This window comes from Pollachius pollachius (genome assembly GCF_949987615.1).
Source record: "Pollachius pollachius genome assembly, chromosome: 5".
NCBI lineage: Eukaryota > Metazoa > Chordata > Actinopteri > Gadiformes > Gadidae > Pollachius > Pollachius pollachius.
In genome coordinates, this window is record NC_136938.1 from 28,702,422 (window position 1) to 28,715,581 (window position 13,160).

The following is a 13,160-nucleotide window of genomic DNA, read 5'->3' on the forward strand; positions in this document are numbered from 1 at the left end:
TTATTTAAATCGATCTTGAAGTTCCACAACATACAGAAGCAGCTCCTGCCCCATGAACACCCCCACAACCCCCCTGGTACCCTAATCCCCCCCACAACCCCCCTGGTACCCTAATCCCCCCCACAACCCCCCTGGTACCCTAATCCCCCCCACAACCCCCCTGGTACCCTAATCCCCCCCACAACCCCCCTGGTACCCTAATCCCCCCCACAACCCCCAGTCCGTGGCTGAGATGTCTGCCACGCTTATATTTCCTGAGACAAGGAGACAATCAGGAGAGGGCGGCGGGGAGGGCGAGCACGCGTATCTCCGCAGGCCTCGAGAGCCATCAGCTCTCGTTACGGAGATGGAAAACGGCGCTTTATCAGACCAGGAGGACCGCCTCTCGCCAAGGCCGTTAAACATGAAGCAGCCTTTGCAGCCGTCCTGCTGATCTCTGCAGCTCACGCTAATGAATCTCTCAACAGCACGTTGGTGTGCGTGAGTGTGAGTGTATAAGGTAAGGCTAAGGTAAATGCTCTGCTTATCTGTAGTGTTGTATTTACCAGAGCTTAAAGGCCATTACAGTAACTCACACTACAGACTGAAAGGGGGCAGCGGTCTAGAACAAATAGATCTACCCTTATCCACTTTGGGATTCCCAAAAAACAACACAAATGAAAGTATGGAAAAAGATTTGAGTTTGAGGGTGCAACTTGTATTATTATTATTATTATTATTATTATTATTATTATTATTATTATTATTATTATTATTATTATTATTATTATCCAGAGAAAGCAAACCCACTTTCCGCTGGGTCCCACTTTAGAAGAATCATCTTGGGAGTAACACTTAAGCGTTGAAGGTTTCTCTGCTCATCCAGCAGTGTGCTTTTATGATTGACTATCAACTAAATAATTGCCTTTTGATTACCACAAGAAAAAAACACACGTGATAAGTCATGCACTCAGCTACTTTTCCCAAGTATTAAACTCTTGATAGATGGATAAATACGCAGCAGAAGCAAGGATAACCGATTTAATTATGTTCTGAAGCAAGCTGAGCCCACTCCTGCTGTTTGGCAGAATAACAAAGCACAGCGTACGTCGTTAAGAGCTGAGGGCTTGCCTTTTGCTTTCCTGCGAGTCCAAACTCCACACTGAGCCCACACCGTCCGGGGCGTCTTTGTACTCATTAATATCGCTGGATTATTACTTTTTGGCAGTGATTTAAATGAATTGCTCCCCTGTCCCTACACCCCGCCACAACCCTCACCCCCCGACAACAACACCTTCACCCCCCCTCCGATCCCACGCATCGCAGCAAGGGCCGGGAGTCACCTTACTACAGCAGGCTCCCCTGAATAAATCACAAGGGACCAGACTCCAGGATCAGGGCAATTACGGAGAGCGCGTCCTCTACAGGCGGCCAGAGGGCGGCTGACTCCAGAACAGCCCGCCATGTCTCTGTAACGCCGTCATCATAAGAGGGCGGCTGACTCGAGGTCTGCATGTCTCTGTAACGTTTGTCAGCGTACATCATAAGCGTTGGCAGACAATAACTTAATTAGCGCGCTATCGATGCCGCAGCGTGTAATTGTGGTGGGAAGCGATCCTAACTGGCTGCTTGTGTCTGTTTGGCTCAGGCTGACGATGAGAGAGAGAGATCGTCTGGAATGAACTCGTCTCCTTCTGCTTTTTTCTCCCCCCTGGAATGTAGGCTGAGAGGCGTCAATACTGAGGCTGAGAGGAGTCAGTACTGAGGCTGAGAGGAGTCAGTACTGAGGCTGAGAGGCGTCAGTACTGAGGCTGAGAGGCTGAGAGGCGTCAGTACTGAGGCTGAGAGGAGTCAGTACTGAGGCTGAGAGGCGTCAGTACTGAGGCTGAGAGGAGTCAGTACTGAGGCTGAGAGGCGTCAGTAGTGAGGCTGAGAGGCGTCAGTGCTGAGGCTGAGAGGCTGAGAGGAGTCAGTACTGAGGCTGAGAGGCGTCAGTAGTGAGGCTGAGAGGAGTCAGTACTGAGGCTGAGAGGCTGAGAGGAGTCAGTACTGAGGCTGAGAGGAGTCAGTACTGAGGCTGAGAGGCTGAGAGGAGTCAGTACTGAGGCTGAGAGGAGTCAGTACTGAGGCTGAGAGGAGTCAGTACTGAGGCTGAGAGGCTGAGAGGAGTCAGTACTGAGGCTGAGAGGAGTCAGTACTGAGGCTGAGAGGCGTCAGTAGTGAGGCTGAGAGGAGTCAGTACTGAGGCTGAGAGGCTGAGAGGAGTCAGTACTGAGGCTGAGAGGCTGAGAGGAGTCAGTACTGAGGCTGAGAGGAGTCAGTACTGAGGCTGAGAGGCTGAGAGGAGTCAGTACTGAGGCTGAGAGGAGTCAGTACTGAGGCTGAGAGGAGTCAGTACTGAGGCTGAGAGGCTGAGAGGAGTCAGTACTGAGGCTGAGAGGAGTCAGTACTGAGGCTGAGAGGCGTCAGTAGTGAGGCTGAGAGGCGTCAGTACTGAGGCTGAGAGGCTGAGAGGAGTCAATACTGAGGCTGAGAGGCGTCAGTACTGAGGCTGAGAGGTGTCAGTACTGAGGCTGAGAGGCGTCAGTACTGAGGCTGAGAGGAGTCAGTACTGAGGCTGAGAGGCGTCAGTACTGAGGCTGAGGAGTCAGTACTGAGGCTGAGGAGTCAGTACTGAGGCTGAGAAGCTGAGAGGAGTCAGTACTGAGGCTGAGAGGCGTCAGTAATGAGGCTGAGAGGCCTCAGTGCTGAGGCTGAGAGGCGTCAGTAGTGCGCTGAGAGGAGTCAGTACCGAGGCTGAGAGGCTGAGAGGCGTCAGTAGTGAGGCTGAGAGGTGTCAGTACTGAGGCTGAGAGGCTGAGAGGAGTCAGTACTGAGGCTGAGAGGAGTCAGTACTGAGGCTGAGAGGAGTCAGTACTGAGGCTGAGAGGCTGAGAGGAGTCAGTACTGAGGCTGAGAGGAGTCAGTACTGAGGCTGAGAGGCTGAGAGGAGTCAGTACTGAGGCTGAGAGGAGTCAGTACTGAGGCTGAGAGGCTGAGAGGCGCCAGTATGGAGGCTGAGAGGCGTAACGGTGCAGGGCTTAGTGGAGGCTGTTTTGTGAGGCTGCTTTGTGAGGCTGCTTTGTGAGGCTGCTTTGTGAGGCTGCATTGCGGCTGTGCCGTGACACTGGTTGGTGACAGCGGTAAGACGAAACGATGATCAGAGAGAGATGTAAAGAGGAGAAGAAACCTCTTGCTGGCCCCCACGGGCGGGGGGGTGATAGTTGCACTGATGAGAGAAAAGCCTCTTAAAGAGAATTTCTCATTAGGATCATGGATGGCAGATAGGGCACAAGGTTCTTACAGTCGGTTTGATGAGTTAAAAGCGACTACAACAGATGCATTTCAGGAGAAAGAAGAAGAATAAGGAAGCTAAGGAGATCTCTGTGGTTGGGGAAGAGGGTGAGGAGTAGATGGGAGTAGAGAGGATTCAGAGAAACAAGAGGTGACCAGAAGTCTGAGGGACACACCGGACACACCAGTCAGCGGAGTTCACACCGTTCCACTGAGGGCTGTTAAGAGCTAGTGGAGTAGCAACAATCTGTAGTGAAGTAAATGGACTTTGAAATAAATGACCAAAATAATCTTTTTTGCGGGAAACCTAAATCCAATGTGAAAGGGTTTTGCATAAACCTGTTCCTTAGAATAAACCTTCCTTTGATGACGACTCTAGGGAAGGCATTTGGGTGCTGTAGATGTTTGTGAGGAACACCTTATTAAGAGCACCTGATGGCCCCAGTGCTTCCACCAGGCTGAGAGCTTCAAACTCCAACGCCAAGGAGACGGCAGCGGTAACAGACCATCACTTGGTCCAGGACATGTCCACGTTTCTGGCGAGTTCTTCGACTGTCTTTGCCCCATTGTTATGTCTAGTAATTGTTTCCACGGCGATGTCTCTCTGAAGGATGATATCCAGGACATCTGGTTGACAAATAGTCACTTAAATTGAAGTTAATGACGCCGAGTGCTTCATTGATATTGCAGAAAGGGTATTATGGGAGCTGTGATGTGCAGCGAGGTGAACTCTCTGGCATGGTATCAGCTTCCATTACACCGGGCTGGGACTTACAATTCATAACGAATCTAATCAAAAAGTTCCGTAACCATGAACAGGGGAAACATTACAGAGTCTGACGTGAAGTCAATCTGATGGGTCGCTTCACCGCCTCGTCAAACGTCACTGGGATGTGGATCTCATTGTGCTCGCCATGCGGTCGTACCAAAGCATCCTCAAGCCTGACCTGTTGTAGACCTTCTCTCTCATGCTATGCTTGGCGATGCTCATGTTTCTGCCTAACACTGCTGTAATGAAAAAGGTAATTGGTTTCGACAGAAACTGACAGGCTACAGGAGAAGAAAACCAGATATTCTTTGGGCTAAAGCACAGTGTATGCAGAACATTTGTAATGAAACATTATCATATAATGGCTTGTGCTTGTCAGAGTTATATACCATGGTTTGACTTCCTATAAAAACAGCAACGAGGAACATGTCAGGTACTGGCAAAGATAACAATATTTGGTCTGCAGGTGCTTAGTGGTAGTCGTACAATTGACAAACCAAATCATGTCTATGTGGTTCCGTAATATGAAAGAAACTAAAACCATTAGCACAAGGCTGGATGGCACAATACTTCTCATCAGACTTTAAGATGCAGATCTTTGGCCCAAAGTGATAAAGACAAAGAAGAAGCTTGATGTGAGTAACAAGGTGAATCATTTCGGTGTCGCTGGTACCTTGGCGTGGGGCTGCTGGTAGGTGACTCTGGAGCTGTTGATGAGCGGAGAGTATCTGAACAGCTGGGCCGAGCTGGCAGGGAAACGATGGCTGCCGCCGTTGTGCTGGTTCTGCAGGACGGCCGAGAAGCAGATGTGGACCGTGTCCTTCAGGGCCTTGAGCTGAGACTCCTGGTGGGGAAGAACAGGACAGACTGCTCAGGAATCTGCCGCTTTTTATTCACTTTAACTTTCACTTTCTGTTTCACTTTCGCTTACTCTTCCTCTCAGAGAGGAAGATAGTAAACCTCTTTTACGTAGAGTATCTGTAGAAGAGGTTTACTATTCAGGCCAACCTATTCTCTCCAAAGAGAAGCATAGAATCTGTGCGATTCCTTTTGTTTCTGTGATGGCTAATTTAGCTGACAGATACACCATAACTGTGCAGGCAATGACAAGAGGTGGCAGCCGGGCCTAGGTGACCATTATAAAATGGTAAACAACCTAGAGACCTGTACAGTGATACGGGCCATGGAAGGTACAGTGAGCATCCCAAGATAATTGAGTGTAAACAATTCTCTATATATACAGTATTTGGCCATTGCATATTTTATGTGTATCGATCGAGGTCTGATGTCTTTGTTTGCACATCAATCCAAATCTTGAATAAAAACAAGCAAAGAAAAACACAGTTTTATAGCGATGCCTGCTACTGGTACGTCGGAATACAATAGTTATATTTATTTTATCGATGTTTTTATCCTACCCACACCCCAAGACAATATGAAGAACAGCATCAGGTTCAGAAGGCTAGTCTGCATATTGAGAGAGGGGGAGAGCTGAGAGGGGGAGAGCTGAGAGGGGGAGAGCTGAGAGGGGGAGAGCTGAGAGGGGGAGAGCTGAGAGGGAGGAGAGCTGAGAGGGGGAGAGCTGAGAGGGGGAGAGCTGAGAGGGGGAGAGCTGAGAGGGGGAGAGCTGAGAGGGGGAGAGCTGAGAGGGAGGAGAGCTGAGAGGGGGAGAGCTGAGAGGGGGAGAGCTGAGAGGGGGAGAGCTGAGAGGGAGGAGAGCTGAGAGGGGGAGAGCTGAGAGGGAGGAGAGCTGAGAGGGGGAGAGCTGAGAGGGGGAGAGCTGAGAGGGAGGAGAGCTGAGAGGGGGAGAGCTGAGAGGGGGAGAGCTGAGAGGGAGGAGAGCTGGGAGGGGGAGAGCTGAGAGGGGGAGAGCTGAGAGGGGGAGAGCTGAGAGGGGGAGAGCTGAGAGGGGGAGAGCTGAGAGGGGGAGAGCTGAGAGGGAGAGGGATATGGAGGGAGAGGGATGGTGGTTTGTGGTTCCATTCACCTTGTCCAGTGCGGTCTTCTCCAGCTGCTCCTTGGCTATTGTTAACCTGTGCTCCAGATCCATGAGCTGCTGCCCCTGTGAGAACACAGTTGATTATAAACAGCTTTACTCACTTCGTTAAACCTTTCTCACCTCCACCATCAGACCAAACACAGAGAATAACAAACACAATATTACTTTTTGATTGTGAATATTTTGTTGAATTGCCTTGGTCCGACAATTTGGGGGTCTTTTATGAATTCATTTTCCGATAATACTGTGTGCAGGCTACTGTTTTCTCTGGTAATGTTCGGGATCATTTAACCCATCGATCAATACATGTCCTTCAGTCTTTTAGAATATCCAGCGGAACAATTATTTAATCCTTTCCCCAGGTAACGACTTTTACATTGTGTGGCAAATGTGTAACCATCTGGTGCAGAAGCTTAGAAAGTACACGGTTCACGAGACGCACCCCCCCCGCAACACAAAGTACACGGTTCACGAGATGCACACCCCCCGCAACACAACATCACCTAAGCCCCTTTATGTGGGGAGTGTATTATAGGACTTGTGATCACTCTGCTCAACTAGAAAAAGGCTTTCGAGAAACCAGCTGCGGCACATTTAATGTTCACTGCGTGGGACTAAGAACAAGACTTATTTCCACTAAGTAGGTAGCGCGCGGACGCGTTGGTGCCTTGAGAAGAACTCTTGATTTGTCATATTACCAGACTCTGTGAGGGGGCCAAGGTAGGTGAGAGTTGGTCACAGCCGCACTTTAATCCATGAAACCAAGCACACACACGGAAAAGGCCTTCAGTCGCCCACACCCTTGAGATCTTATAATAAAATCGACGGAGGTCTGTGAAAGGTCTCCAATTACATGTATTGATTAATTCATCAGCATGAATGGGTATAATATTTATTACAGAAGGATATCGTTTTATCGCCACCGCGGCAGTCATCACCGGCCTTGGGATGAACTTAACATTGTGAGGTTTTATGTTGGATCTTTTAGTGGCCTCTAACAATGATATAGAGCAGGGCTCCCCCTGGAGAAGCCAAGGTCAGACAGCCTAGGAGGCAGCAGGCGGGGGTCCCAGAACCAGCCTCAGGGAGTCTCTGGGGGCGGCACTCTGATTGATGGCTGAATGAAAGTTCTCTGCGTTTATAAGTTCTGGATGTGATGGGGCCGTAGCTCATCTCTCTCTCTGCATGAACTGAGGTGAGGGAATCTGTCGCAGAGCTCAATAAAAGGACGTCAACAACAGCCCGCTTTCAGAGGGTTTCTATTGCCTGATGGGATCAGGTTTTAATGCACTGCCAAATCCCCAAAAAGGCTAAGACAACACTTTGTTTTCAGGGAGGCCAGCGTCTCTAGCGAGAAGGGAGACAACGATTGTTTCTCGGAGAATAGCGGCAATCAGTCGCTGTCAAATTCAAGTCATCGGTTAATGTAAGAAAGCGGCGTGGTGAAACAATCTAATCCAGAGCAAGTGTTTGGCACGCGCTGCTGGTGGAGACTGACAGGTCAGGCCGGGGCGGTCGATGGCGCGGCGATCTGAGACCAACTCTTTGTTACCGGTCTCATCAGAACATTGATACGGAGGTCCATGTGTTCTCCAGGGAGATTAAAGAGCTGAGATTAAAATACTGTGTAAATATTAAAGAAACACCGACATTTCTTCCAAAGACGGCAATCGAGTTCACACAATAATGTGTTGAACGCTCTGTGTTCACGCTGTATTTTCAAATGCGCAGATGTTTTCATATGTGTTTCATGTTGTGTTTTAATAAAACAAAATTGTATGTGATGATATGTGTTTGTGTGAATGTGTTCATATGTGTGTGTGTTCATTTGTTCGTGTGTGTGTGTGTGTGGGGGGTCTGTGTGTGTGTGTGTGTTCAGTGGGTCTGTCTGGATGCCCTGAAGACGAGAGGCTCTCAGGTTAAAGTAGCCCCCCAACCCCCCGTTGTGCTGCTCTGAGGGCTGCGGGCGCTGAACCACAACCGGGACCCCACGACAGGAGAAGGAGGAGGTGGAGGAGGAGGAGGAGGAGGTTGTGGGCGGGTCAGTGGGGCACAACAGGAGTCACTCAGAGGGACACGCTCACGCCCACCAAACTGCCAACTCCTATCACTGACAGAGAGAGAGCGCGAGAGAGAGAGGGAGAGAGAGAGAGAGAGAGAGAGAGAGAGAGAGAGAGAGAGAGAGAGAGAGCGAGAGAGAGAGAAAGAGACAGAGAGAGAGAGGGAGAGAGAGAGAGACAGAGAGAGAGAGAGAGAGGGGGAGGGGGAGAGAGAGAGGGGGGGAGAGAGAGAGAGGGAGAGAGAGAGAGAGGGAGAGATGGATAGAGATAAAGAAAGGGAGCGAGAGCGTGCGAGAGAGAGAGAGCTGTGTCTGGGCCGTGGTGGACGGCGTATCTCTACTCTCGTGTTGTGACAGATTCAGAGGAGGAGACGTCCTGTCGGCTCAGGGCTGCTCGCTCTGGAGGAGTTTTAGTTCTTCTACAAACTTTAGTCCATCAACAGAGCTCCTGATTGACCCGAGATAACAGAAACAAACACTGAATCAGAACAGCCTTGTGTCTGTGATGAGGTGATCGGTTCAGTGTCTCCATCTCTAGTTATCCTGGGTTCACTCCTGCTTAAAATTCAACTCAGCACACGATTGTGTTTATTCCATTATGGAAATTGCATTGCGTGCATTAAAAAATATATTCCATAACCTCTCAGGAACACATTATAGAAGATTATGGTTGAATAAATAAGGGAAACTGAAAAGAGAAATTATCTATAATTGAGGAAAAAGTTTTGATTCATTTCCGCTCCACTTAAAAGCTGCTGTAGGTAAGATTTAAAGCTGTAATTTGAGTGTAATTTGTTCCAAATGCCAAAGCCATCCGTCAGCGATTAGCAATGAAATGCCTGGTGTGGTTCTCCGTTGTGTCCGGCTGCCTCTGCATGAGACCACTCCATCCAGCCCCCGTCAGCCCCCGTCAGACTACACCGTCCCTCTGCCTCACAGGGTTCATCAGCCCCCGTCAGACTACACCGTCCCTCTGCCTCACGGGTTCATCAGCCCCCGTCAGACTACACCGTCCCTCTGCCTCACAGGGTTCATCAGCCCCCGTCAGACGACACCGTCCCTCTGCCTCACGGGGTTCATCAGCCCCCGTCAGACTACACCGTCCCTCTGCCTCACAGGGTTCATCAGCCCCCGTCAGACTACACCGTCCCTCTGCCTCACGGGTTCATCAGCGCTCCACCCGCCGGGGGGGTGGGGTTACTCTCGCTCGCGTTACGTCTGAAGCTGACACATCTGGCAGAGGTCTGTTAGTAACGGAGCCGAATCGACGTCTGTAAGAGTGAACCGCTATGAAAGACTGGGTGTGTTTGATGATGGGCTGAGGTGTGTTTGATGATGGATAGGGGTGTGTTTGATGATGGACTGGGGTGTGTTTGATGGTGTGATCGATGATGACTGGGGTGTGTTTGATAACGTGTTGTTTGGGCGACCCACCACCAGTGGATTTGAACATTTCTGAAGAAGTAATAGAAGAGTTTTCGTTTCATCCTAAGGCGTGTGCACCTTTCTATGCAGCATATTGTTTAAAATCTTCTGCTCTCTTTTCACAAAAATAATCTTTCCGACAGCACCTTTAATTAAATTCCTACAAAGTAAAAGTTTGCATATTGTCTATAAATAAAACCTCTTATTATTCTATCAGTGATTGTGCAGGTGAGTCACAGAAGATGATGTTTGATCTGACCCTCAGAGCCGGCATGTTGCCTCAATGTGCCTGACCCTTGATGCCCCTTATTTTGACCCCTGACCCTTGACCCCCCTGGTGTTGACTCCAGCCCGGTGGCTCCTGACCCCTGACCCTTGACCCCCCTGGTGTTGACCCCAGCCCGGTGGCTCCTGACCCTTGACCCTCCTGGTGTTGACCCCAGCCCGGTGGCTCCTGACCCCTGACCCCCTGCTGTTGACCCCAGCCCGGTGGCTCCTGACCCTTGACCCTCCTGCTGTTGACCCCAGCCCGGTGGCTCCTGACCCTTGACCCTCCTGCTGTTGACCCCAGGCCGGACAGAGCGGACGCATTCTGAGTCATCGCCGGAGAGGAAGCCACACGCTCTCCCTGACGGTCTGAACCAACCAGAGGCCGCGGGTCATTTCCTGTATGCGGGGTGCGGTGCATTGTTTGCGGTGCAATGTTTGACAAGTCAAAGAGCGACGTCAAATTAGCTCCTCTACGGCGCGAGCAAATCACCAGAGCCCATTACGTTTAGGGCTCAATGAAAGCCGGGTGACACTGAGGAATAGGGTTGCTTTGGGCCGAGCGAAGGATGCAATTTAGTACCAACGATTTACGGTCGGTGATACCGGCAAAACATTCCATGGATCACTCATTCAGCGTCTGGACAAAGGACCGGCCGCTGAGGGTGACGGTTACCTCCGCCCGCCGCCGCCGCCAGGCTGAAGGCCGAGGCAGACACCGCCTCTATTTTTAGCCGTTCCGAAGTGGCCTCATAAACGAGGGGTCAGGGAGGGCGTATTATACATTTTAAAAGTGGCTAAATGTCAACGTGCATCTTCGGGAACTTAACTCGACAAACACGCTCTGAAAGGTCAGACGCCGGAAGAGAAATTGTCAATAAATAAGCCGGGAGGTTACAGGAACACGGGAACGCCGGGGCCCGGTGAGGCCGGAATGCTGCAGACGTCACGTTCCGATGCTAATATATCCACAGTCGTTCCCCATCGTCACAAGACATAAATCCACAGTTTGGTAAGTGGCAATTTGTGCTGATGTTCATAATGAATGTCCTCTGTATTGAACGGTTGCGATACATAACGTCATTTGCAATTCATCCTTGGTGAATTTTCCAACGACTAATGCATACTTTCCTATCTGCATGATTATATGCTGTCAACACCAGCGCTTGTTATTGGGCTGCAGAGTGACGGGGAGAGGAGAGGAGAATGTAGCGTTTGACATTAGGAGCGCTTGCTTCCTGCACCGCTATATCCTGACTGGAGGGGACTACGTAATTGCAAATTGAATTAATTGGCCTTTCTGCTGGGCGGCGGTCTCAAGGTGACCGGCACTACCTGTTTGTCCGCCACCACAAAGCCGTCGAGTCAAGCTTACCTTAAAAATTAAATCCTTTTTCCCGTACCGGAGTTCCTTCAGTTGAGCCTGGATTTTTTTGGACTGCAAAGGAAAGATAAGGAAATAAGTGTTAGCTTATTCAAATGGTGGAATTGGTTTTAGATCACAGTGTGGGATTCAGCGGGCTGTGGCAGGAGCCTCCTTTGTGAGAGTTCCCCAGGTCCTCGTAAGGGAGAGAAAATATCAAATCTCCCCTTCACTAAACTGCAAAGCTCACACAATGATGCAGTCACATGCTTGAAGCCCGCCCACTGTCCTCCCACCGCAGCTCCACCTGTGTGTGCACAAACACATACACACACACACGCACAAACGCACACACCCACAAACAAATACATGCACACACACAAACTAGCACGCAGAAACACATCCACGCATCCTCACACGCAAACAAATACACACGCAGACAAATACACGCACACTCACGCACCCTCACACACACGCAAAAACACATACACGCACACTCCCACACACGCAAAAACACATACACGCACACTCCCAAACACATACACACACCCTCACCCCACACATGTAGCGATGAGGCACACAGCGCACAATGTGCAGGACCACGTCCAGGGGTTCTCTTTGACGTGGTTCTGGCGCTGCATCAGGCTGCTGGCTGAGGCAGCGCCAGCCGCAGACGACACAGAATTACATTTAGAACGAGGAGCAGACCTCCGCCCGCTGTAGAGGAAGGAACCGCGCTCGGGAGAATTCAACCACCGAGGTAAGCAGAATGTGTAAAGAAATAAACATACATTAATAAAAGTGAAGAGGTGAGTGCGGCTGTAAGGACGGTACTGAGAGAGTGATTCAGGAGTGGATGGAAGGAAATGAGGCTCTATCTAGAAGTCCCTATTCAACAACCCTGAATAAAACATCTCATCATAATGTCCTGGTAACTATGCCCTCTGCAGAAAATACACAATGAGAATTTGTTTCATTAACTTGTGCTTCCTGCTTTTATGTCTGAAATAAAATTAATACACAAAATAACAAAATAATACTGTTGATTTAAATACTGGGGGAGGGAGACAGTATATGCTCTGTGAGAGAACAAGATGAAGAGCTTTGAAGAGCATTTTCCTTCTCACTGTGACTCAATCTCCCGGAGCAGCGAGGAACAGTTAGCTTCTCTCCTCCAGGGTAACATCATGTTCCATCTGGATACACGGTTGGATAATGCATGCGTCATAGGTATATCGTCAATAGCTCTCATCTTTAATTACTCTTAACGAGGGCGTAAAGCTCTTGCACTCTAAAAATAATTAGAGTGACCTTACTGACCCCCTACTTTTTGTTTATTTTACTTCTTTAGTCAATAAATGAACGAAAGGCCATTTTTAAATACCAGGTCATTTTTAAAAGCCTGCAATTGTTGCTTTGGCAGATCTGTCCTTCATAGCCATTTGACACAGAAAATGGATGAAACTCGCTTTATTCCAATAAATACAAGCATTCTCAGAAACCTTCATTAAAGGCAAATAACAGAGTCAACCTTACTAAATTCCATCTATTGTCGATTACACACTCTGCAGTTACGACCATCGGTGATGCTAGGGAATGCATTCCACAGCAAAATGCCTTTGTCTCTAACTATACAGTATACTATTATACTAAGTCCCCACGGTAACCTTCCCTCACATACTGTACTATCTCAGCTGACTAGCTGGCTTGATGCTTGCTTGACTCTTGTCCACATACGTTTCCCAGCCTTTACGTCAGGGGAACCTGAACGCACCCCCGCGTTATGTAAGACCCTCCCGACCAATCAGGCAGTGAGTCTGACGTACCACGTAGCTATATGGAGCAGTGTTTCCCCATTAAAGCTCATACAACCCTGTTATAATCAACCCTTCTCCATCCCCCTCACCTGCTGGCCCGAGAGGCTCTCTTCCCGTCTAGACGACGCGCTGTACACCACAGTCGTTCA

The 13,160-nt window shown here is 49.5% G+C and overlaps 1 protein-coding gene across 1 annotated transcript in view; it reads right to left on the reverse strand.

Annotated features, from left to right (window-relative positions):
- Positions 1-13,160, reverse strand: part of luzp2 (leucine zipper protein 2) — a 112,262-nt gene that overhangs the window by 11,056 nt on the left and 88,046 nt on the right. Inside the window, exons 7-9 of the mRNA XM_079736935.1 lie at positions 11,207-11,269; positions 6,069-6,143; positions 4,755-4,925 (exon numbers count right to left, since the gene is read on the reverse strand). Coding sequence (XP_079593061.1) covers positions 4,755-4,925; positions 6,069-6,143; positions 11,207-11,269 — 309 coding nt within the window. The remainder of the gene's footprint in view (positions 1-4,754; positions 4,926-6,068; positions 6,144-11,206; positions 11,270-13,160) is intronic.